Below are 27,048 nucleotides of genomic sequence, written 5' to 3'. Positions count from 1 at the left end.
TCTATATCCCGCACCCCTAGAACGCTCCTGATATATTCCCGCACCTCTTACAAAAGTAAACAATTATATGCATATAATTATACATATACACTATAATTTTGAAACTTCTAAACCCAGGTTTTCGCAACCCCGGTTGGTAATCCCTGACCTAGACGTTGGCCCTGATTTTTAGAGAATAGCGATAGACGGATCCTCAGTCTTTGGGCAGTTAGAGTGGTCAAACATTGAGGTTTTTTTTAGGACGGGTGAGATGGGATAGCAGAGTTCCATTGCCCGTCAAGTCAGTCGCCAAGTTGCTACCGAACTCCCTCGTTCAATACGGGACTTTATTATTAGTATTTAGCATTAGCAAGGGTCAAGCACGACGGAAATTGTACAGAGCATCATTTTGGTTTCTGGAAGTCTCAAGGGTCTGGATTTATGAGTGTGGGTCAATTTTCTTAATGTTAGGAAATACTAGGCGATTTGGATTACAACTCCCATCATTCTGGACCATTGCTCACACCAGCTGATGGATAGGAGTTGAAGTCCAAATCCATTGCTTGCCCAGCCCGCTGAAGGCCGTAGCACGGCAAACGGTGGGCTCCAAAATCGAGCCATGTTTTTTATCTACTTTTCCACCGAAACCCGGGGAAAGGAAAAGGCCTTTTAGGATCGCGCTCAGTTCTCTGCGATCTCGGGAGGCAAACTGGAAAGTGGTTCCAAGAAGCCCACTATCCAACTTTTAGTTTATAAAAAGCAAAAGGTGCGTTTGGGGCGTTTAATGACTGTGACCCACACACACACCTCCCCTCTGAACACAAAGACACATAACAGCCGACGGACAGATTAATCTGAGAGAAATACAGCGCTGGGAATTCTTTAAAAACGAGCCTGACGCTGTCTGAAACCTCTAACTTCAGGCCGGCCGGCTGAGCCCAAATTGAGGGATCCTTGCTGCTTTCTGAGCTTGGTTGTTTTCTTGCAGACGCTTCACCATTCAAACTAAGTAACACCTTCGGTGCATTTCTGTCTCTCTCTTTCTCTCTCTCTGGGCTTAAGAAAGGAGGGAAATCGTTCGCTTTCTCTGCGCTCAACCGCTGCCATTCGGCTCCCGAAGCGAGCAACCGCTACGGATTCTTCGGAAGCTGCGAGTTACGCTTCGCTGCACTCCGAGGCGTTTTCCCCCCTCGCGGCCAGTGACCAGCTTCGCTCAGCCCTTGCTCTGCAGCAGTCCGAGCGAGGCGGACTTAAATCTGATAAGGATCCGCGCCGGGTCTCCTCCTGCCAACTTGGGCTTTCCTTTGGTCGGTGGAGTTGATGTTGAAAGGCGAGCCTGGAGGTGCGGCCCTTGACACGCTCGGGAGTCAAAGTCGCCTTAAGTCGCCTTTCTAAAACCATTGCGCAGAAATCCCCCTGCCCTGCTGTCTTCGGCGGAAAAAGCGCCCTTCCGCGGGTTAATTTGGGCAACACCCCAGGATGGCCAGCAGCAGAGAATTTACAGACGATGGGTAGGGCGACAAAAAGCAGGATGCCCAAAACCCAGAGGTTTTAATCCTCGAGCGAAAATGCTGCGCTCTTAAGCGACCCAAGGAAAGCAATATTTTACGGAGAGTCAAGATAGGGCTCCCCTTTACATAAAGCAAACCACTTGAAGAAGGCTTATAGTTAGCGTTGCGTGCCCAAGATCACAGCCAGCTCTTGAAAGTTTAAGTGCAAGAGAGGCAGCCTCACTGGGGTCAATGTTTGAATAAACACGACCCGGGGTCATACTGCGCGGCGGCAACGCGATCCGAGTCTCCTTTTAGGGGGACGCAGCGCCATCCCCGATTAAACGAACTTAGTTACTGGTAAGAATTCACTCAAAAGGCGGGCAAGCTAAAAAGTTTATTGCAACTTAAATTATCGTTGCTAAACGTTGACGAAAAACAGCGGAGTTAACTTGGAAAGAGTAATCTGGTTCAAATACCAAGTGAGCCAATTGCTCGCTTGGAAATGGCCCGTTAAACAAGCCACCCTTAGCTATCGCTTGTTACTAACTACAACAGACTAAATTAGGCATAAGCTGTGGTTTGTTTAGCCTTGACTCCCGAGGCCGTCGGCTAAAGGACCCAAGCCTAGCTCTGGCCGAAAGGTCAAAGTCACTCACCGCTGGATAAAAATACCGGCCTGACTTTCCCCGCTCTAAGCGCCGCCGCCGCCCGTTTCCCCTCCTTTCTTAAGCCAGGAGAGGAGGGAGGGGAGCGGAGCGCAGAATTAGACGGATCGAACGGAGCCTCCGAAAGAACGGAGGAGTCTGATTGCCCGCCGGGTATCTCGAGGGTCCGGGTCCGAGGCGTTTACGGAGATGCGGTCTTGGCCTGTGGGATGGGGATGGCAAATTGGATGCAGGAGTTTTGCGCCGCCGGGCCTTAGTCCCCTTCCGCCTGGAGGTTTGCGCTGATTAACCCGCCTCTGATCTCCTCTGCGGGACTTTGGGGATGCTCAGATGTTCTCGCTTGTACTCTTAAGGAGAGAGTTTTTCTATCCGGCCTCGTCCTCTCGCTCACCCCTAGAAAGGAGCGCGGAACAACGCAAAGACGCTGAAATATTCGCGCCGACCTCCTCTCTGGCTTTTGCTTGCGCTCCGCGGCAGATGATCCGCTGGAGGTCCGGGTGGAATGGTGGAAAAAAAAAGGGGGGGGGAGGCGACCGTGATGGGTAATCCAGCGTTAACCTGCCCCTTCTCCCTTATTTAAAAAAACCCCAAACGGCAGAAAAAGGCGCTCCCCAGAGCGACTATTTTGGCTTGGTGGCTATAGCGATCTGGCCGTGGCTGGAAGGCGGGTTTTACGCCAGGAGGTGAGGCTCCAGCAGCCAGCCAAGAGGCGCGCTCCCTCTTTGCAGGGTCCACCCCCTTGAAAGCAAAACTTTTTTTTCTGCCAGGGTCTGACCTCAGTGAAAGCGAGCAGAGCGCTTAGGAAGAGGCTGGCGGGAAACGGCGCGGATCCCAAGCCCGGGAAGAGGAGGAGGAGGAAGAGGAGGAGGAGGAGATCGGGCGGCTTGGGGCGCTCGTTTTCGGCCCGGTGGACTTCGGAGAGGCTTTTTCCGTGTGGGGGGAGGGGGTCTGCGAGGAGCGCTCCCAACCCTGGGCCATGTATTGGAAGAGCAGCCAGATGTTTGTGTGTAAACTGGAGAAGGACGTGCCTGCGCTTCGCCTCGCGACGGAGAAGGTGAGCCTGGAGTTTTCTTAAGCCGTTTGCCTTCCTGCTCGGAGCTCTCTGTGAACCGGAGCGGATTCGAATCCGCCTTGCCTTTTTTTTTTCTCCTCCAGCTGCAATGGGCCCTTTGCTCCGGAGTAATTTCGTATCTTTCAGTGAAACTACTTAGGATGGTTGATCGCAGGTTTAGCAAAAAGCTTCTCTCCCTCTCCGGTTCTTTTCCTTCGCTGGGCGACTTTCGCCTGGTGGACGCATTTTCTCCCTCCGGTTCCAAAATATATGAAAGCAAACTTGGCACGGTCTGACCTGACGCCAGATCAGTGGTCCCAGCTGCGAAGGAGATTCAAGGAGAGGATAAGCTACCTGTTTTTGCCTGTATTTATCCCCCCCACATCTGACTTTCCAGTTAAATAGGAAACGGTAGTACGAAACATCTGCAGGAGGAAATCAAAATTAATCGAATATTTAGGCTAGAGGACTAGCGCCGCTCCAGCCACTTACTCTGGAGTAGTCCCTTGACTTTAAGCCCTCGTGTGGCTTGAGGATTGTTTCCTGGCTTCGAACTATTTAAGGCAATATTTTCTAACCAGAAGGCTTTCTTGGGTTTTTTTTTAAAAGCACGTTTCCCGGCAATCGGCAAGCCAGAGCCAGAATCCTAAAGTCATTATTTTGTCTTTCATGGGACTAATTCGGGGTAAGTGATATATCGCAGACAGTTTTAATTCCCCCCCCCATAGTTTTTTTCTTCTTCTTCATTTAGGACTTCTGTCAGCTAATTGAAACTTTCATTCCAACCCAGAGTCAATTGACACGGCGACTCGATTTAATTTGGCCAGACTGACGCCAGATCAATTGAACCCGATTCCATTTCTGGGAAAGAAACGTCAAGCGATCGCGGCGTTGCGGGTTGATGACTGACCTGCATTCTTCCATCGGGGTCCTCTTGTCCGAAGACCCAACGCAGGGAAACGGGGGGCAGGGGGATTTGGCTCCGGCCTTTACTCTCTGACACGTGGAGATGTGTTTCCCTGAATTAGGGACTTTTTATTTAAAAAAAAAAACAATGAAAAAGAGTGCCAACTCAGTTGTTAGGAGTTAGGAGAGCGGGACCAAGGCGGGTTTCGCCGTGGCAATTTCGCCTAGGTGGTCCCAAAGATGCTTTCCCCCCCTTTCCCTAAATTGCAATTGAATTTTTTTTCTTTAAGAATTGCAGAAGCTTTTGGATGAGGCGCGAAACCTTTTCAAAGGGGGAAAAAAAACACCCAAGAAAGTCCAGTTAATCGCCTTGGGGATTGGGGGGAGGAAAGCACCTTTGGGATAACCATGACTTGGACGATTGGAAATCTCCGTAAAGCAATTTCGCCTTGGTGGGTCTTTCCAGACGGGCGACGGCTAAGTTCGGCTCCCTCCGTCGTCTGCGGCCGAGGCTGCCTGAGCTTTATCTCTTTAACGGCTCTGGTAGGGTCAGGAGGCAACTCCTCCGAGTGAGGCGACCTTGAGGTAACTGAGACTGATTCGAAGAAGCTGATAAGAGAGAGCGAGGGCTGGGGCTGCTTTGTTCGGCCCCCCGAGCGGAGTTGCTGAGGGAGGTCGAAAGAGCCCGGCCCGCCTCGCCTCTCAGCCTCGCCGTGTCAAGCCCTCTTATGTATGCACCCTCCCTCCTTCCAGTTGACCCAAGGACCAATTGTTCTTAATGACGCCTCAATTAAATTCAGCTGGCTTCTGGTTTCAAGGCTTTTCCTTTTCAGGGGACTCTCCATTCTCCAGTCAGTTTTGTGTGTTTTAATTTCTCGAGTCGAGTGGTTCCCTCGGCCTATTAAGTCCGCCCGGAGAGTTTTAAGTGGCAATTTACAACCTCCGAAGGCCAGAGCTGGAAGTGGTGGGCGGCTTCTTAATTGCTGTGAGCCACCCGCCCTATAAGCAAGCTGAGGCATTTTCATTGAAATCGAGGCCGGCTCTGGCAGCCGGGCCGGCTTTGGGGGAGGCGGCTGCCGCACTTAGCGCTCGAAGGTTCCCCCCTCGGCTTGGGGAGAGGGGATGGTCGGTGTCGCCCTTTAATTGCCCTTGTTTAACTTTCTCTGGGTGGGTGGGGGGTCGACAGCCCCGCTTCCTTCCCTCTCCTCATTCTCCTCCTTACATTGAGGAAACCTCGCCTCAGGGTCTCGGCGAGGCGCTAAGGCGGTCTGGTCTCTCTTTTGCAGTTCCCGAAGCTCATGGCTGAAGAGAGCGAGCGAGGGGCAGCCGCTGCCGCAGTGACTGGAAGGAGGCGGAAAAGCGTCGGAGACACAGGGCTGGTAAGAGGGACTCGCGCCGTAACTCCTGAGGAAACGAGAGGGGACCATTTGGGGGGCGGGGGGGCGTTCTTGTTACTTGCGAAGGGCCTCGAGTGGGTTGAAACAAACAAGTAAAAGGGAGGGGGGTTGTATCGGTTGGCGGGAACTTTCCTGGAGGGGACAACTGGCCCAGAAGCGTCCTTGCAGCGCTTGAACGTGGCAGGCAGGCAGGCATGAGGCGGCGGCGGCGGCGGCGAGCTGTTGCCAAGAGGTCACTGCCGACGGCTCCCGGGTTCCGAATTCCCGCCCTGATTTGGCGAGGGAGCTGATTGGGCGACTGCAGGCACGAGCGATCCCCTTCTTTGCTTTCCGGAGGGCGGCGGTGGTTCTGAACCCGAACTTGTAACCAGGGTCCCCCAAAGAAAGAGGGTGTAGGAAGCCACCCAGGGGAACCAACGTTTCTGGTTTTCGTGGAGGGTGGGCGGGAGACAGTGTTGTATTAACCATTAAGCAGACTAAGCACGTGCTTACGGCACCAGGCCCAAAAGGGGCAAGTTGAGAAAGAAAGAAAAAAAACACCAAATGAAGCTTGTCATTTGTACATTATGTACAAAGGAGGGGAGCACCAAGATTTACCAGTGCTTAGGGCAGTGGTCTCCAACCTTGGCAACTTTAAGACCTGTGGACTTCAACTCCTAGAGTTCCTCAGCCAGCTTTGCTGGCTGAGGAACTCTGGGAGTTGAAGTCCACAAGTCTTAAAGTTGCCAAGGTGGAGACCACTGGCTTAGGGCACCAGTGAGCCTTAATCTGCCACTGGCGGGAGAGGCGGCCTTGCAGCTGAGGTGGTTGGGAGTTGTAGCACACGGCGTTGGTTCTCCTCAGCCGACGATTCAACCACCTGACTTTTAACCCTAATGATTTTACACGCTTGGAGGCAACCATTGTTGTTGGCTTGAGGAGGAGCGTTGAGGGGTGGCTTAAGTTGAGATAAAAGTAGCGTTGTGGGAGGTGGGGGGGGAGATCCCGTTGCCAATTTTTTCCAGAACCAACTTGGACTTTCTGTTTTTTTTTCCTTTGAAGATGTTTCACTTCTCATCCAAGAAGCTTCTTCGGTTCTTGGATGAGAAGCGAAACGTCTTAAACCCCCCCCCCAAAAAAAACCCCAAGAAAGTGGAAGTTGCCCCTTGGGTGGGAGAGAAAGAAGCCCCTTTGGGACAACCATGATTTGGGTGGCTGAGAATCTCCATAGACAATGCCGCCAATTGGGTTTGTGCAGTGGGGAAAGGCCTCAAAAGAGCCTTTGCCCCAAGACTCTGATTGAACGGGCTCTGGAAGAGAAAAAAGGAGCCAAGTCTTGTTGATGACAGACCTGCGCTTGTGTCTCTGTGACAGGTGAGTCCAGAGGTGGTGGCTGATGAGGATTCTTGCTCTTCTTCCACCCCGCTGTCGCCGTCCTCTTCGCCCCGTTCCCTGGCTTCTGGCTCAGGCAGCTGTGGGTCCAGCAAATGCATCTGTAATAGTTGTGGTCTAGAGATTGTGGACAAATATCTACTGAAGGTGAGCAAACACTGGGTCTGAGAAAGATTTAGCAGAGTTGCCCATTGGCATGGTAGTAATTTTATGGAAGGGAAGCTGCAGCATCAGCTAAATAAATTTTGTCTGGGAGAAGAAATGACTTAAGCCTGGAATAGAAACAACCTTTTAGAATATTGCTTATCTTACCTGCAAGAATGGGGCAGTGGGAGGGAGCTATCCTTACTTTCTGTAGCTGAATATTGCAGACTTTTGCAGACTTTTGTGACTTCCTGGTGGATACATTTGTTTGACTTTAAAGTTGTCTCCAGACTCTTCAATAGCTTTGTTGCAACTATAGCAGTTTGTTGTATAGAAGAAAAAGTTGTAGAATAAATACTATGTTTGGAAAGAAAAAGTATTGCTGAAATAATTCCCTTTCATTATAATAGATAAGCAGTGGCAAGTTATCGCAAAGAGAAACTCCATTTTCAAATACTTTTGAAAATATCTTTATACTATAAAATATCTTTGGGATTAATTTGGAAAATTAGCCTGGATGCCATCCCAAATATTTTCTAATCGTGCCTTCAGATTTCTTTGTTTTAATAGACCACATCAGGTGAGCTTAATTCAGGTTGCTATCAACCAGACTGAATGTTTAAAGGAAATTAAATTCAACTAAATGTACCTCTATGAAACTTGGCCAAATGTCATCGTCTTTGGCCTTTCAGAAATAACATAACACTTTTGAATTAATTTGTACATTTGGTCACTATTAATTCAGGAATGTTAGGGCAGTACAGTGTTAAAAGGCAAACAAAATATGTTAATTTTAATATTTAAACTTAAACTTTGGGTTCAGGGATACTATGCATTAAGGTATAGTAAAGATTGTTGATTTTTAATTCACATGTTTGTTGTAAAACAACATCTTCTCAACACATTCTATAATTATAGGCACAGATTTTAAATCTTTATTTGTATATAGTAAATTTAAATGCAGTTTATGAATGACCTATGGGAAATGAGTAATGATCTAATCTAAACTGAAGCCTGTTTATAAAAGGACCATTGTTTTGATTTTAATTGTAAAAGGAAGATAGTTTTGATTTTATAGTTGACACACTGCTGCACTTGGCAATAGCTTCCTATAAATAATTCAACATTTAAGTCAGGCCAAATAAATATGTTTGTGTGTTTGTGAAGTGTCACTTTCCAAGAATCAAATTGCTTTAATTCTCTGCTGATAAGGACCTAAGGCTAAAATATGCTATTTTTATACTTTTCTTGATTTTTAGCACTGTGGAATTGTTGAATAGGAGAAGCTGATATTTCCTCTCAAAAAAAAAAAAAAAAAACAACCAACCTATTTCATTCCCTGCTGGACATCTTAGCCTAAGTCTTCAAACTGGACTTAGACTTTGTATTAAACATTTAGCCACAATAAATGCTACATTTAAAAGCTTGTCAGAAGAACTGAAGAGCAAATAACTACTAAACTCTATAAAGGACTGAAACCACATTGATCATAGCCATGAGTTTTGAAAATGCATATGGACTCATTTTATTGAGATGACATCCAGTGAAATCATGTTAGGCCTATGCTTGTGTCTGTTTTTTCTTTAAAAAATAATTGTCTTCCTAATAACTAATAGACAGTATATTCAGGGACAATTATTGCAGAAGTTTGTAATGTTCTCATTTACCCATAGTTAAAAAAAAACCGAATTTGAGAAATACATGACAGGAGCCGATTTCCTGTAAACAAAAGAACAATTTATTATTGTTTTACTACAAACCAAACTTTCCTAATGTGTTGCATGCAATGCCAAAAGTTTAAAGCCAATGTTCTGGAAATTATCAAACACATTGATGTTGGGTAAGGCAATTCTTGAAAACTTAAATGCAATTATAAACTTGCAAAGAATACTAAATATATGAATGTTATTAACTTTCTCTGGCCCCTACAAATTTTTATTTTTAAACTGCTACCAGCACCAAAGAAATCTTAAGATTTTTTTTATTTCTAATGGGGTGATTGGTATTATTTAGCTATAAAGTCTAGAGTCCAGACATTCAGAAAGTTGTATAACTATTATACTCCAATTCTTAGTGCTGTAACTTTAAACTATTGTACTATAACATATCACTACATAACATATCAAAAAACTTATCTATCCATTTAGCAGTCAATTTCCTTCGACATCAATAATGCTAATTTTATTTGTTTTGACATTTAGGCAATATTATTTATATATTGTTATATTTATATTATTTTATCAAACCTGAGTGTAATATGCTGACATTTTAATTTAAGCTCAAAGGCACTTTAGAAATTCAATTCTAAGAAATCATACAGTATGGGTCGAAAAAATAATTTTTGCTTATTGAAAGTATAACATTACTGACAAACCATTCATAACATCTTACTAAGGCAATTGAATTATCTTTGTCAGTCCAAAGAAAGATTTAACGTATACTTACATTAAATTCTATGTTAATATTCATAAAATGTATAGTCTTCACTGCAAAAATAGCTTACATTTTGAAAAAAAGATCTCACAGGAGAACTAGTATGGCCTTATTAATTATGTTGTGAACTTTGTATCATAAATTAAGAATGTCTTAAAATTAATGATAGAGGAAAAACCCTCCTGTATTCTCTTAATACAGGAGGGTGCTAAAATTTGGTATGTTTCAATTATATGAAACATGTTTCCAACCACTATGGTCTGTCGTAACTTCTTCATCCAGATTAGACAATGCAATTCTATGTGTGTCTATTCAGATATATGAATTTACTTTTCTACATGAAAAGATACAAAAATTACATGTCTCTACAGGAACATATTTCAGCTTATTGCCTGATATAGTGGGACAATTTAAGATGTGAGGCATCAATGGTAAATTTCACCAAGTGGTAATTGCCATAGTTTGTTACACTTAGTTTATGAATTAGAGATTCATGCTAACATAATTTTACATGATACCATTTTGAATTAAGTGTGTCGGTAATCGTTTCAGCCACTTCACTCTTCCTACAATTATTTATTAAACTTAACATAAACATTCCAAATCCTAAAATAACTTGTACATATGTCTATGTTCCAAACTCATAACAAGCCAGAAACAGATCAAGAAACTCTTTGTTCTCAATAGAACCACATCAGGAACTCAGCTTTATCTTTTCAAATATGTGCAAAATTAGAACCTTAATTTTTTTATCACTTTACACTGTTAACTCTTATTTCATAAATTACCCAAATAAGTGATGTCAGATTTCAATTTTCTTTTTCCTTCCTAGGTAAATGATATGTGCTGGCATGTACGCTGCCTTTCCTGCAGTGTATGCAGAACCTCTTTAGGAAGGCATACCAGTTGCTATATCAAAGACAAAGATGTTTTCTGCAAACTAGATTATTTCAGGTATACTGTGCAACTCAAGTACGTTTTATTATTTTGAAAGAGCAAATGGAAATCTGTGGAATGTTTCTTCTGTGCAAAGATATATGTTCACCTTGCTTTGGATGGAATATTATCTGAAGGCACAGTGCCACACCGAAACAAATATACCTATGTGTTCCTCAATAATGAGATATATTAATTTTCTTTTAAATTGGGAAATGTATAGTCTACTTACCTTTAGTTCAAAAGATTCTCTTAGGAACAAACTATGTATATAGAGATTCTCTTAGGAACAAACTATGTATATAGAGAGGCAAAGATTACTTTGCATCTTGCTAGATTAGTTTAGATTTAGATTTGGGATTTAGTCTAAACATTGATTTAGATTTCTTTACACTGTTAGATTTCTCCCAGACTTTTGGTCTAATCATATGATGGTAGCAGCAGCCATATTGTAGGGTGTTATTTGACCTGGTAATTTTGTGATGCTGGGTGCAGTAGGATTTGCATACCCCTATTGGTTGTAGCTAAGTAGGTTTTATCTAGTTTTGGTCAAAATATTACTTAAGGACTGTGTTTTTATACTGTGAGAAGGAATTTGAAGCTTCAAGAGGAACATAGTACAAGCATGAACAATTCATGCCACTGTTGGCCAACCACTACTCTTCTCATTTGGGCACTATAATAGAAATTCTTTTGTTTTGTTCAGCTAATTGTAAGCTTTTATTTACTTTCGGCTTGTCAACCCCATTCTTAATCTTGATGGCAGTGTACAACTATATAACCCTTGGCCTTTGTATAAACTTGGTGGAGCATGAGAGTTACAGATAATTATCTTAAATATATCAGTGTTTCATCCTACAAACACTATGGTCTGTCTTTCTTTTTCTTTTCCTTCAATAGTCATTAATATTTAAAAGAGAGGTATGGTACATGCTGAAAAGTAATTTCTAATGTTAAGCAGATCATATTTGTTGTGGGTTGTTTTTTTTAGCTAATTATTAAAATTCCGGGTGCTTTTTAAAATTCTTGTATTGTGAATATTTATCCTGATGTGAACAATATGTTGGCCCCGCTCCCCCTTCCATATCTCAAAATGTATATGCCAGAATATGTGATCAGAGGTTGGAATATTTGTTTTGCCCTCAGTGTGGTGGTTGATTAGCTTTCTTACTGAAATCAGAGTGGATGAAATGCTTAATGTCACTGGATCACATATCTGGTCCTGATGAAAACATTATTTTATTTTCTCTGTTATATATTAGATGGAACATAAATAATTTCCCAACAGTATTATTATTCGTTTGGGGTGATACATAATTAAAAAACACAATTATCAATAGAGAATATTTGTAATGCAGCGTTGAACTCTAGGGTCCTTCTGTCTGAGCTTACTGGTAGTTATCTTCTTCAAGACGTTTCATTACCCAACAAGGTAACATCAGCAGTGCAACAAGGCCACTTGTATATAAATATAGAGAAAAACTTGCTTCCTTCTAGCACTGCTAGAAGGTTGGTAATGAAATCTATACAAAAAAACAAGTTCAGCGAGCACCAAGGATCCTACAAACACAATGATCTTGAATGATTTTTTCTATTTGACAGTAGGGTCAACTTTTCAAAAAAGTGTTAAAGTTCCTAAGATGTTTTCTATTTAGTCTTTCTGTAGTCTTCCCATCTGCATATGTTTATCTTCACAAAGTGCAGTTACTTTCTCTAGCACTAAAGTATTTCTATTTCTCTGCCTCCACAATGGGGAAGTAATTATTCCTGCATTCTCTTCAGAGCATCAGCACCAACTAAGATACATCACTGAAGTACTTTACTGCTAGAATAAACTACTGCTATTTGAAAGTGAAAATGTAGCATTTAATTACTAAGGGTTTGGGATTTATGACTGCAGCATAAACCTGCACTTTTCATTTTTCATAAATGAGAAACTCATTTTAATTATACTTAACATTTTTATCCAAATATGTAAGTATAGGTGGCCTGCATTATTTATTATAATTATTTGTGAAACCTTAATTTACAAATCTGGGGTTTGGGAAATTTTTAGTAAATTTCTAAAGATATACTGGGAATTAACTGCATTGATTTTGGCAGATTTAATGGTGCTGTTGCACATTTTATCATACATTTCTTAACATTCTCAGTTTATTTTTCTTTCAGTTGATAGCAATAAAGTAGTTGAGTGAATATTGTCAAAATATTTAAAGAAATGTCTTTCTATATATGAAATCTTTATCATCTCACTTAGCAGAAACCATCAATTTGGATTACTGCAAAACATTCTGGTGTGGAGCTGCCCTTGAAAATTATTCATAAATTAGATGTTATGAGGAAGTTAAAGCAAGCTATGGAAAGTATATCATACCTCTTTTTAAAAACCAAATGATTCTGAGATATTGATCTTCAAAAAAATCTATATCTTTTTTTCCTTTTTACTCATAATTGAGTCATCTGGTTGGGATTAGAATGGAGGTGGATCTTGATCCTACTGTGGTCTTCATCCAAACTGGAGGCTCTGTTTCAACAATTTTAATGAAGAGAAAGATACAATTTTCTATGGAAATAGGGCTCTTGTATTTTCAACAATGGGCAAAGATGAAATGCCCTACTCTACCTTTTATTAAAACACAAATATGTCACTTAATATGGCATGATAAAACAGTAGTTACTATTGTTCTATTGCTCTTTGATATCTGTGCCATTAATTTCTCATAGATTCCAGTATAAAAATACAATGTATTTAATCTATATCAAGTATTGTGTGCCTGAGGAGCATCTTTGATGGTATACTCCATAATCTGAAATCAAGAAAGAATCTACTGTTTGTCTACATCTTGACCAAATTTGCAAAGCATTTACTTGGGTTGGATGGTTAATTTTGGTTTTCACTGCTAGTGTTGAGTTTTAATATTTTCCTTCCATCATTCAATTGCTATTACCTTAAACCATTTTGTTTGGATTTTTTTAACCTTGCATTATTTTTGTTTTAAATATTGTGTGTACTTTCCCCCCTGCTTTTAAACGATCATTTGAAACACAAAATAGCATATTTGTTCAAAATAGCATGTCTCTTGACATTTGGGCTTTAAAAAAATATGGTGGAAATGAAAACATTAAGGATTCTAGCTTACTGATGATACCACATTTCACAAAGATACACAACTGAAAAGGATTAGCAATTTCAACTACATCAAGGTAAAATCCAGTGTAACTTCCTGTATATAACATAAAGGGATTCCTGAATAACCCCGTTAGGTATTGTGCATCCCAAACCCTTATGGTTTTCTGCAGAAGCCCTGGAAGGCATAATAGAATGACTTGTCAACAGTACAAAAGCAATTTTGCTATTGGTTGATAAAATGCAATGGAAATTAAACAATCCAAATTCAGGATTTTCTGAGGCCAATAGCATTTAGTGCAAACTTCAGGCAAAATAATGTTACAGAATCAGGCTTGTGACTTGTGTTTCATTTGTTCTTCCTCTTCTTCTGTAGACGGTATGGTACACGCTGTTCTCGCTGTGGTAGGCACATCCATTCTACTGACTGGGTTCGAAGAGCTAAGGGAAATGTGTATCATTTGGCCTGCTTTGCCTGTTTCTCCTGCAAAAGGCAGCTCTCGACAGGAGAAGAGTTTGCTTTGGTTGAAGAGAAAGTCCTCTGTAGAGTGCATTATGACTGCATGTTGGACAACTTGAAAAGAGAAGTTGAAAATGGTAAGCTTCCCTTTTATCCTAGAAAAAGCCTTTTCAGTTCTGGTCCCCAGAACATAATTCATTCTTCTGGAGATGCAATAGTTCCTTCTCCTCCAGCATTTTACAAACCAGTTAAAACACTTTTACACTGTGCATTTACTGTTAATTAATTGGTCTAGGTATCCATGTAGGCTAGCTCTTAAAGCTTCTGTGTTCTTCCTTACGTCTATACTTTATCACATGTCATCCTGAATCTCAAAGTCAATTTTTGAATGCATTTTGAAAATCAATTTCTAGTTGGATAAGTTATTCCATAGTTAATGTGTCATTGATAGTGTGAATACAACATTAAGAGAAGTTGACTTTCAGTAGCTTTTAACCTTTCTGGAGAATTTTACCTTATCTCTAATCATGATCAGGAATATGGCTGTGGTGAAAATTATCCTGAAACACAAGTTGCTTCAGAATACAAATTACCTGTATTATTTTTTATTTGTATTGAGCAGTTTGGTGATAATATTCTGAGTGGTAAAAGTTTTTTTTTTTTTTTTTTTTACATTTCACTAAAAATGTCAAAACAAGGCATAATAGGCTGTTTGGCATAATTAGATTTTTGCCGTTCTTTCAAAACATATTAACATTGACTGCATATTTGTCTTTAAAAAAAACCATATGCTCACGTCATTTCAATGTTTTCAATTGAGTAGATTTGGTTGTCAAAATTTAGCCAACAAGAAAAGTTCTGTCTATGAAACTAGATGTAGTAGTTATCTATATGAACATTGCTAATTTATTTTGCTAATTGCAAAATAAAACTAATTTTCAGCTCCATGTTCTAATCTGTCTGGTAGCTCGTGAATTTATTTTTAGATATGGACTAGGTTTATAATACAGATGTTGTTGAAAAACTGCTTTAAATTATTTCATTATTCTGAATGATTATGAAATATGTAATATGTATATGTATTCAAATTCCAGACTATCTGTTTCAAAATAGTAAATAATGGATATTTTCATAGTTTAAGTATATTCTGAATACTGGAAGTTGATTATAAAGGAATATCTGTAAATAATAACAAATATCAGTGCTACAATTGGACTTCTTCTCTCTTTAATTTCAGGGAATGGTATTAGTGTAGAAGGTGCATTATTAACAGAGCAAGATGTTAATCATCCAAAACCAGCAAAAAGAGCTCGAACCAGTTTCACAGCAGATCAGCTGCAGGTAGAACCATTGAATCGTAGATTGCTATAATCAGAGCTATGGTGGGGAGCTGAGCATAGCCATGGTGAAGAAGCATAACAATTGTACACGGTGCATAATTTTAAAAATTCTGTATAAATTAGTTGTTTATAAAGAAATTATACGCTCAATGGTATATGATTTCTCTTAATACCAAGGCACAGCCTGTTCCTGGAATAAATTTGTGAGCTTTCGCTGTTTCATCTGAATTGGTTACTCTTCAAGCTTTTCAATTTCCCTCAAGGCAGTTAGTAATTCTGCAGAGTGAAAGCATAAATGTTGATCTATTTTGACTACTTGATGAATTTCATTAAATCAGACATTCACACAACTCCCATAATCGCAATAGAGGGCTAAATAGTTTCAGTTCTATGTAACATGAAGAAAGGTACTAGGAACTGTGCAAGCGACATATTTCCAAGAACATACGGTTTTTTCATATTTTGATACCATGTAAATGCAATAGTATATGACAATCAAAAAACTGTTGTTCTTCATTCCAAACAGAGTGTTGTAGTTAAATTATGGGATTAATTTAGTATTGGCTGCCTAATTGTGTTCAGTATATTGTAAACAAGTTGTTATCTTTGTACTTTAGAATAGGTTACTCTATGCAAGCCACAACTGCTGCAAAATAAATGCAAAGGAGTATGTCTATGAACCAAATTTGTTCCTGTATTCAGTTACTGCATTATTGCTTTATTTTCTTGTAAATAAACTGGAAACTTAATACATTTTAGCATTCTTCTTAACTGCTTATTTAATTCTCTATTGCATTGGCCACCATTATGCTGTCATCCTTTTAGGAGTTTTCTTTAATTGTTGGTTTGCAATTAAAATAATAAAATTTCTTTTAATTGTTTTAGTCAAAGTGTTAGTGTTTCGGATATTAATTCTGATCTTGTAAATATACATAGGATATTTATTTAACATTTAAATTAAATGTTTTTATTTTGATTAAAATTTAAACTCCACCTCTTTAAACAAAATGTGCACTGCAAATGGTTTACCATATATTTAGAACAAAATAGCCGTCAAAATAGCAAATACAAAATAAAAAACAAAACAAAATGACAATAACCAAGAATAAAGGACGTGAAGAGACAAAAGAGGAAAATCTTAACTGAAAATTCTACAATTGGCAGAATTATTTCCAGTACATTATATTTACTTTTCTTATGTGAGGATTAGGATCTTATTTAGGGAACATAAGAAAGCTGACATACTACTACAGGTAGTCCTCCACTTACAACAGTTCATTTAGTGACTGTTCGAACTTACAATGGTACTGAAAAAAGTGACTTACGGCCATTTTTCACAGTTACGATCTTTGTAGCATTCCCATGGTCACATGATCAAAATTCAGATGTTTGGTTCATATTTATGAGTGTTGCTGTTTCCCAGGGTCATGTGATCACCTTTTACGATCTTCTGGCAAGCAAAGTCATTGGGGAAATTAGAGTCACTTAATCACTGTGTTACTAACTTAAATGCAGTGATTGACTTCAATCACTGCAGTGATTGATTGGCAAGAAAATTCATAAAATGGGGTAAAATTCACTTAACAAATTTCTCCCATAGCAACATAAATTCTGGGCTTAATTGTGGTCATAAGTTGTGGATTACCTCTAGTTCAGAAATCCTAGTATATATTAGTTTGGGGAAAATCCAATCTAGGCTATTTAGACTGCTATCCCAGGCAACACTGTAGGACAGAGTTTTAACAAGAGTTCTGTGGTGTGGTCTATCTACAGTTTACAGGTGGTCCTCGATTTATAATCACTTGTTTAGTGACTGTTTGAAGTTACTTATGACCATTTTTCAGACTGCTGCGGCATCCTTGTGGTCACATGATCAAAATTTGGATGTTTGGCACCTGGCAGGAATTTATGATGGTTGCAGTGTCCCAACTCATGTGATCCATTTTGCAAACTTCTGACAAGCAAAGTCAATGAGGAACCAGATTCACTTAACAACTGTTGTGTTACTAACTTAACAACTGGGGTAAATCACTTAACAATTGTGACAAGAAATATTGTAAAATGGTGCAAGACCCACTTAATGTCTGTCTTGCTTAGGAACCAAAATTTGGGGCCCAATTATATTTGGAAATCAAGGACTACCTGTATAAGTCTTTAATAGAAGATTCAATTAAATGTGATCAAAATGTGAGTGCTTGGCAGCTGGTTCAGATTTTTGATGGTTCCAGAGTCCCATGGTCATGTGATCACCTTTTGCAACCTTCTGACAAGCAAAGTCAATGGGGAAGCTGGCTTCACTTAACAACCTTGTAACTAACTTCACAACTGCAGTGATTCACTTAACTGTGGCAAGAAAGGTCATAAAATGGAGCAAAATTCACTTAACAAATGTCTCACTTAGCAACAGAAATTCGGGGCTCAATTGTGGTTGTAAGTCGAGGACTACCTGTAATCAACTTTACCACATGTCTTGTACATGCTACTGGCAAGCTAAAACAGTATAAGAATTCCTGAACTAACTATGAATGAAGGAATTAGGGAAGAGAAAATTTGGTATGTTTTGTGAAACTTCTCCTTGTAGGATTCTTATTTTTTGATTTGATAAAACACACATAGAAAGTAAGATGAATGTGTTACATAGACATGATTAAAAGGCCTTGTGATAAATTCCCATTGTATGTATTTCAGTGATAAATTAGGGTTAGGGTTAGAGTTAATTTTGCTTTGATTTTTTTTAATTTTCTTTTTAGAATTCAGGTCAACTCTGCTGTAGTCCCTTGCTATGACTATAAGCCTTTAATAAAACCATGCACTTTCACAGGACTCCATGATAACAATAGAACTTTATTTGACCATTTGTAATAAGTTTTTAGGTCACTGGGGCTATGAGTAGGTATTAACCAATATTACAATTATTTTGGAAGCTCTATTCCTCAATAGTACTTTTTGCTTCAAAGGTACTATTGAGGCTACAGCATGACTGTTTCTTGATTATTTGTGCAGTTTTTGTCAGTATGTCATAAAACATGCTAATTTTTTTTCCAGGTAATGCAAGCACAGTTTGCTCAGGATAACAATCCAGATGCACAAACACTGCAAAAGCTGGCAGAAAGAACAGGCTTGAGCAGGCGTGTGATACAAGTAACTATACTGCATATTTCACAAGCATTGTGACCAAAGTTCTTCACTTTTATAAAGTTAATAAAAGCCCAGTATATTTTTAGTTAAAATAATTTTTAATGGCTTATAATAGTTCAGAAACACTTATTTTTCTAATAGAAAAATATACAGTTAATGTTTCCTATTAAATATTTCCACATGGCTGAAGCAATATGATTTATAGTTATCAGCAATGCAAATCATAGTTATAATGATTGTGTATGTTGATTCTATAACCTCCTATAGAGCTTTATAGGGTCTGTACATATGACTATTGAGAAAAAATATGAGATTTCATGAACTGGATTCTATCTGGAATTAATGACACGATGCAAAAAAAACCTCCCCAACTAATAACTATATTTTTAATTCATCTATTTAACATGAAAATAAAAGTCTAACAACTAACCAAATTCTTGGGTTTTTTCTTTCATTTCCAGGTATGGTTTCAAAATTGTAGAGCACGCCATAAGAAACATGTTAGCCCCAACCACTCTTCCACTGCTCCTGTTACAACAGTCCAAGCTTCTAGACTTTCACCACCAATGTTAGAAGAAATGGCATATTCAGCATATGTGCCACAAGATGGGACAATGTTAACAGCTCTCCATAGTTACATGGATGGTAGGTACAGTGGCTTGCTATAACTACTCTGTGGACTTGAGAAGATTGGGTGAAATGAATCCTTTAGCTCAGGGTTGGGCACCATGCAACCCATAGGCTGCCAATTCTGCCTTTATTTTGTGTCCAATATCATATTTGTGAGAAACCCTAGCTTTTCCAGGGAGTTGTTTAAAAAAAATAAAAACTCCACGACCTACTGTTGCAGAGACACATTTGAGATGAGTAGCAATGTCTGCTACTGGCTCAGAAGGGAAACGGGAGCTTTACATATAATATTTCTCCTCAGAATAAATGCTTTAAAGTGTGCTACTAATTTATTATTTCACTTTGTTAAAGGGGCTGATTCTGAGGCTTCTTGCATTTGTTAAAATTGCATGGAAAGAATGGAATTATGTGTAATTAATATGGTTCTATCCATTTGCAATATAGAATCACAGTTCAGTGTAAAGAACTATTCTCCCCATCCACTAGTGGAATTCTAAATCCTAGACTTAAAATAAGATAGCATCATTTTCTACATATCTTATTGAATTTTTCATATTACTTCTCCAAAGATTCCTTTCAGGTTTGCAGTATACAATGCTTGCCCTTATTCTTATAGTTACCTATCATTATGGGAGAGTACAAGAATTACTTCAAAAAAAAGCGTGATAATTCACACGCAAGATTTTTTTTAAAATAATAGTTGAGTAATTGATAGTGAGGTTGCTCTCCCCATGACCTTTCACAGACCTTCATGATAACAGTTGAACTTTATTTGACCATTTCTGGTAGGTTTTTAGATCACTGGGGCTATGAGTAGGTATTAAGCCATATTACAATTATTTTGCAAGCTCTATTCCCAAAGAGTATTTGGGAATTCAACTCTAGCTTTGGATTTGTCCATAGCTAGAACTTTTTTCTTCTTCAATACAATGAAAGTGGGATTTTCTTCTCCAGTATAACCTTTTGTGCATTAAAGAAATAATGAAATGTTTAAGCACCACATTCCACCTATCACACCATTTGAATCTCATATTTTTATGGAGTAAAGGAATGTAGTCCAACCCCTTTCCCAAATGTTAAAATGTATTATTTACATAGCACTTAAAACACAGACATACACTCCATAATCAAAGATGAAAGAAATATATATTAAGGTACATTGACCTTATTCTAGGCATATTTTGATACCCACTGTTGATTAAAAAGAACACCATGCTCTAACAAAAGCTGTGGCTTCTCCTTTTAGCTGAAATAGCTATCATCATTTAAAATACTCTATATATTTATGATGAAAATTTTCTTAGTTATAGATGTGCTCAGCAAGACATTAAAAGAAGTTGCAATAATACTTCTTTCCTGCAACTTGCAGAACTACAGGTATAAACACAGTTCATATGGGAGAAGCAGGCATCACCAAGGGTATGAACATCTGGAAGACACTTTCTAGACATGGACTTATTCATAAGCTGTGAAATGGGTGCGGCTTGTTAGTATCCCAGCCATATCAATACAATTGGTTTTTTTGTTATTCACAAGTAATATTTTTGTACTTCCAGCCAGGCTGATCAAAAATCTTTCTATTTTTGTAGCTCATTCACCTTCTGCTCTTGGACTCCAACCTTTGCTAACCCATTCACTGACACAACTGCCAATAAATCACAGCTGATTTATTTATTTCAGGGACATGAGATTAAGGAGATACATTCTGAGTCACCTATTGTACTCTGTCATTGAAAATCAATTTAATCTTAAATAGCATCCAAAGTGTTTTGAAGACCATTTAGTTGCCCAAGTATGTAAGTGTAGATGGCTTGCGGGACACTTTTATGGCTTTCTCCATAAATTCTGTATGTTTACAAACTTTATTGAAGAGAAACATCTTTTTTTTTGTATTGTCTGGAAGTAGTCCATTCTAGCTATATGTTTGTTAATTTATTTATCATCAAAAGAGCACTTTGCCTAAAAGACAGGACTGACAATTGTGCAAAATGTTTACAATTCTTTGTGAAATTATAGTTCATCATTAGTTTGTATCTGTAAGTTATTGTTATTAAAGTATTACTTGTATTTGAGTTACATGCAGCCTATACTTCAAAGCTTATGTCCACAAATTGGCAAAATTTCAGTTGCCAACATTCTCCAATTGACCTAAATAAAGCCTTCTGTTGTAGCATGCCAAACAAATATGGCAATGTGTTAATGGTATAATTGTGTTTTTTTAAAAAAAATAAAAAACAGCATGATTTTACTAGTTGTAAAGATTTAAGCAGAAAGCAGACTCTGAAATTGTTGAATCTGAAAATCACTAAATTAGAGGGTAATGACAACTTAATGTGAAATCATTTAAATGTAGATAGACATTAATGATGCATATTACAAAAAAGAAAATTCACCATTAGGCTATTTAACACTCCTATTTTTCTGGTTTGGCTTTCTCTAGGATATATTGTATCTACCAAAGTTTCTGAGTTGTGTACCATAGTTACATGTATTTATATTTATATTTATTATATATTTAATAGTCCAAGACAATCCTTAAATATCCCAAAGATTTTTAATCAGTGGCCTAATAGTAGTGGACATAAAGGTTTAAACCAATAAATCTATTCCACCTGAGTTCAGCTTCAGGTATACATATAGACATCCATAAGTCTTACAGCTATTTTGTAAATATATTTATAAATCAAATGCAGTGATCTCTAGGACTGTGCATTCAGAGGGGGAAATATGCTTTGAAGCATTCATATTCTATATTTTGGCTTTCAAAGAGTTATGTCTAGCTAATTATCATTAATCATAATTTTTGTCTTGTAACATCTGTCATTCTTGAGGTTTCTAGCCTCTTTCTATTTCTAAGACTTTATTGAGATCCCTGTAATTAGTGTTCAGAAAGTTTACCTAAAATTCCATACTCAACATACAACATACAACTAAGCAATGACTTTATTACAACCAATATTTTTGATTGCTGATCATGATTCTCTAGATTCAATTCCTATGCAAATAGTATAGTATAGAGTATAGAAGTTTATTTGTATGCCGCCCTTTTCCCTGGGGGGACTCAGGGCGGCTCACAACCCAAAAGGGAGGGGGAGACAAACTTTTAACATAAAGACAATACATAATTAAAAACACAACATTCATACCATTCGGGCGGGTTACAGTCTTAGCCCCAGGCCTGACGGGATAGCCAGATTCTGAGGGCTGTGCGGAAGGTCTGGAGGGTGGTGAGGGTACGAATCTCCATGGGGAGATCGTTCCATAGGGTCGGAGCTACCACCGAGAAGGCTCTCCTCCGCGTAGTTGCCAGTCGGCATTGACCGGCAGATGGAACTCGGAGGAGGCCTAATCGATGAGATCTAATAGGTCGCGTGGAGGTAATTGGCAGTAGGCGGTCTCTCAAGTAGCACCAATATCAAACCAAGTAATACATCTAGATATTTTTTACATAATATTTTATGTAAAACCTGGTTAAATTTATTGATTTTTATCCTCAACAACGCTTATCCTGAGTTTTTAAATATGGAAGATGGCATGGTTACCTCTCTACTCCCTAAAAAGAGCTATCATAATTAGTATAGAATGTATCTCTGTGATACATATAAAATATATTTCAATATCTATAAACTGAGCAACAGTTGTATGACAGCTTCAAGGACCCAGCATATGCAGGAAACGAAACATTGGAAATATTAAGAGTTTTTACTTACCTTTTTACACAAATTCTAATGATTTAATGTGGAAAGCATGTGTAAGGGTAGTGTCTTTTAAAATACTACATATTTAGCAATTTTGTAAGAAAAATGGATTTACCTATATGGAGTCCATATGCTTGTAGAAAGAAGTTTTCAGATTTAGATGAAATCTAAAGATGTCTATTTTTAATAATTACTGATAGTATAATGGCGTTTGTATTGTAAATAGCCTTACGTGTTTTAAAATTGTTACAATGATGAATCCAATCTTTTCACCTGCTACTCTAGAATTGTTCCACAGCTGCTGCATTTCACATTGCTGTTCCTTATCTTTTGACATGCAGAAATTCATTGGAGGGAATAGATAGAAATAAGATTTGATTAACTTCTATTATATACCTATATTCAAAAAATGTTCTGCTTTTGATCAGCCCATCTCTTAATGAGTGTAATATGTATGTCACACTTGCTTGTAATTTAGGCAAATTATGAAGTCAGGGGACCAAAAACACTCTTTCCCAAAGGGTAAATCCTCTCATGCTATGCACCTCCAGAGTTGCATAGTGGCCAAAATGAAGCAATGTGAGCGTGGGAAGTAGATTCAGGGAGTTTGCATCTATAAATTTGGCAGCTTTATATGATAGACAAAGCCAAACCCCTTATCATATAATGAAACATGTCCAAGGGTCAGAATTATAAAGAGGCGGTTTGTATGACAAAGACAAATATTGCATGACATCAGCAAATTGAATATTTCATTAGCTTTCCAGTTTCTCAAAGTTGTCCTTGACTTCCGACCACAATTGAGTCTCCAATTTTTATTGCTTGGTGAGACATTTGTTGTCAGTTTTTGCCCCATTTTATGACCTTTGTCAGAAGGTTACAAAAGGTGATTGCATCACCCTAGGACACTGCAACCATTATAAATATGAGCGCGTTGCCAAGCATCTTAATTCTGATCATGTGACTATGGGAATACTGCAGTGATCATAAGTGTAAAAAGCACTCATAAGCCACTTTTTTCAGAGTCATTGTAGCCTTGAATGATCACTAAATGAACTGTTGTAAGTTGAGGACTTCCTGTATCCTGTCAGTTGGCATGTGCCTGCAGTAAACTGGTTTAGTGTTAAGGCACTAGATTAGAAAGCCAGAGATCATGAGTTCAAATCCTGTCTTAACCATGAAAACCAGCTGAGTGACTTTAAACCAGTCATCATCTCTCAGCCCAACTTATCTCACAAGGTTGTTGTTTTGGTAAATGTAGGAGGAAGGAATTATTTGTAAAAATAATAAAGGCAGGATACAAATAAATATAACAACATATTGAACTGTTTACAATAGAATAGCCTCAGAATACCCACCATTCATTGTGTTAAAATGACTAATTATAATTAGAAGTGATAAATCTCACTTATGCTTTGTTAAAATACATTTATTTCTAAGAAGCTGTGTCCCTCTTAATGTCAGAGAACACCAGGGAATTTCAACTATACAAGTTTTTAAAACAGAGCACATACATCCTTCCCATTGATTAGAACACACATGTACACTTACAAAATAGGTTTGGAATTCTTCTGGGCACAAATAGATGTTAGGCATGGTTAATACTGACGAAGCTCTGATGGAGCTGTTACCCTAAGCATGACTTGTTTACTGTTTTTTAAGTGGTCACCCGTGTTGCTGTCTGACTTTTTTCTAAAGGCAAGAGTCTACGATCGCTGGACTTAAGGCAGCTGCTCTTTTCTCCTGCCCCCAGTGGTTCCCAGTTCAAGTGGAAGCAGGTGTGGCCATCTCCATTCAAATGCAAACATTTTCAGTTGTTGCCTGCTAACCCAAGCCACAGTACATAGAAAACCTGGACAATTTGGTTTAAAATATTTTGTTTAATAGAACAAAAGTAAGAGGTGAAACTATAAAAAGGCTGATGATTTTGTAGCTCATTGGCAGGTTTAATTTGGGGGTGGATTTGGGAAGGTGGTGATCTGCGGTGGCAATGCTACATAGGCATGTAATATGTATGGTCTCTAGCCATACCCCATTTCTCTATATTTAAAAACAATTGGTGCACGAAAGAAAAAAAATGGAGTGTTTCTTAGAGAGGAAAATTACACTTTGAACTAGGTAGAGGATTTTATTTTCTGAGAGTTTGCTTGCTATTTGGATAGGAGAGATGGAAATTCTTACAGAAACAGGCTTGTTGGTAAATGTGAATCAAGTCATCTATTATCAGAAAGCCCATCCCTAACAGGGATAGAGAATTACAACTACCTCTATATTCTACAGTACCCATATGCTTCTCGTTCAGGTGAAGCATGCAGGCCTTAATAGTTTTGCCCATGCTTTGAAATAGTCAAAGCAACAATTCATTGATTTGGCCTGGCCTGATGTCCTAGCTAGATTAATATAAGTCTTTCTTTCTTCCATTACATTTTCCTATTTTTCGCTTAAAGTGATAGTGATTTGCATGGACAACTTTTAATTTTGATTGGTAGGTCAGTTTGGGAAAAAGTGATATGAGGAGAAAGATTTAATCTCTCCTTCTCCAGTTCCTCCCTCTCATTAGTATCATTTTGGATTTTCCTGAACTATTTATTCATTATTTCTTGTACTAATGTCTTGACTGCCTCTTTAAGCCAGAGCAAGATTAAGGAATGACATCTGATTAATGAGCATAATTTTCTAATTTTCAGCTCATAAAAAAACCCTAAGATAAATTTACTTTGTCCTATCATCTGCTAAAATTCATGCTAAGTTGAATTAAATGCATTTTCTTCTTAATGCATATCCTATACCTGGATAATGTCAACATATATTGAAACATCTCCAGCTTCCTTTCTTTTCCCTACTTCTCTACAGCAAAAGTTTATTCTATTTAATATACATTCCCACAAGTCAGGACTCCTATTCTGTGGCTTAAAAAAAACCTTCCATCAGAGAAGAACTACCACAGTCATCCCTTGAGATATTTTGTTCTGTAACCTTTGCATATGCAAAGTTTACCAAGATTACTTCAATACTTCTATTGGAAAAGAAATCCATCCATCTTGCTTGTCATTTTATTCTTGTGGAAAAATATTCCCTAAGTTAATGTAAACATATTGCATGAGAAAAATTATTTTCCCCCTTATTTCTCAAATAATTCATTATATATAGTAATACTTGGGAATAATAAAAAAACCCCTCCCTTTACTCTATATAATCTAATTTTCTAAACTTGTGAGTTTCTTCACGTTTATTCTTATTGGGTGATCTATTATTGGTTTCTGGATGCAACATTACGATAATTGCTGCTTTAGTAAGCAGCCAACTTGCTTGTTTACTTGTGGGCGATATCCCTACATAATCAAGTTTTGCAGCTGTTAAAAGATTTGAAGCCATTTTATTTCATAAAGCTCAGAATAACACCAATATTAATTGAAGGGCATTTTTAATATCATTTTTACTGGCTTCAGGATGTGTATATATGTATGTTATGGTAAATACATTTCATTTTTACGGCCATTTTGCCATTTTTATAAAAAACAAAATAATACTTATATGCCTTTGACTGACTGCCTGAATTTTCCTTCTGCATTTGACTATAAATGTAACTTCTGGGCATTTTTTTCATTATGACTATACAAAATTACTCTCTTACACACCAGATTTCCACAATTCAGGATTTCAACTTTTCTACAATGATCACATGACATCAGATGATATTGGCCATGAGTCTTTGCACTTATTTCTTAGATATATTGGCAAAAAAATAAATAAAGGCCATTTACATTGGTGCCTTATATGTATCATGTGCAAGAAGATAGTTTTGAAATGTAAACTTGCAGATATGAACAACTTTTAAGCTCCAAATCCTAACATATGACAGTGTCCTTCCTGAGGACATCTAAAAATATGTGTGGAACAGGATGATAAAATAAATAGTTACAGAATTAACACTATTTTATAGGCTATGGCCTATTTGAGGCACTCTAGAAGCCTGAAAAATATTCTCAACTGACTATAAAGTTTGGCCTTTGTAAATTTTCTGTTTCATTGTTGTTATGGGTTTTTTGGGGGGGGAGGGGGTCCAGTGTACATTTTTTAAAAATGTATTATTAAATTATAATTTCAAATTATTAAATAATTTCAAATTATTAAATTTCTTAAATTTAAATTTCATAAAAGTATATTGTGAATCATTAATGAGCCATTCTAGATTAAAATATGTGATTACTACATCTTTCTTATATCCATGCCATTGTATTGAAAACATTTTAAAATTTCAAGGCAGAACTTTAAAGCAT

The 27,048-nt window shown here is 38.2% G+C and overlaps 1 protein-coding gene across 2 annotated transcripts; it reads left to right on the top strand.

Annotated features, from left to right (window-relative positions):
• The first annotated feature begins 3,113 nt into the window (after nt 1-3,113).
• LHX8 (LIM homeobox 8) lies at nt 3,114-20,736 on the top strand. 2 transcript variants are annotated; one of them, XM_032218865.1, is made up of 9 exons: nt 3,114-3,191; nt 5,381-5,473; nt 6,845-7,009; nt 10,272-10,393; nt 13,879-14,099; nt 15,200-15,303; nt 18,348-18,443; nt 18,902-19,085; nt 20,660-20,736. In XM_032218865.1, exons 1-9 carry the CDS (start codon nt 3,114-3,116, stop codon nt 20,734-20,736), a joined length of 1,140 nt encoding a protein of 379 aa, XP_032074756.1. The 2 variants fall into 2 exon arrangements, with proteins under 2 accessions (XP_032074756.1, XP_032074757.1); XM_032218866.1 differs by lacking the exon at nt 5,381-5,473.
• The last annotated feature ends 6,312 nt before the right edge of the window (nt 20,737-27,048 follow it).

The sequence above is a fragment of the Thamnophis elegans genome, chromosome 5 (assembly GCF_009769535.1).
Source record: "Thamnophis elegans isolate rThaEle1 chromosome 5, rThaEle1.pri, whole genome shotgun sequence".
Classification (NCBI taxonomy): Eukaryota; Metazoa; Chordata; class Lepidosauria; order Squamata; family Colubridae; genus Thamnophis; species Thamnophis elegans.
This window is presented reverse-complemented; position numbering and strand designations above follow the sequence as displayed.

Bases quoted from the DNA above. Each gene is read 5' to 3' on its own strand.
- LHX8 (XM_032218865.1), top strand. From the start codon at position 3,114: ATGTATTGGAAGAGCAGCCAGATGTTTGTGTGTAAACTGGAGAAGGAC. The intron at 10,394-13,878 runs GTATACTGTGCA...CTTCTTCTGTAG, and splicing joins TGCAAACTAGATTATTTCAG to ACGGTATGGTACACGCTGTT. The intron at 15,304-18,347 runs GTAGAACCATTG...TTTTTTTTCCAG, and splicing joins TCACAGCAGATCAGCTGCAG to GTAATGCAAGCACAGTTTGC.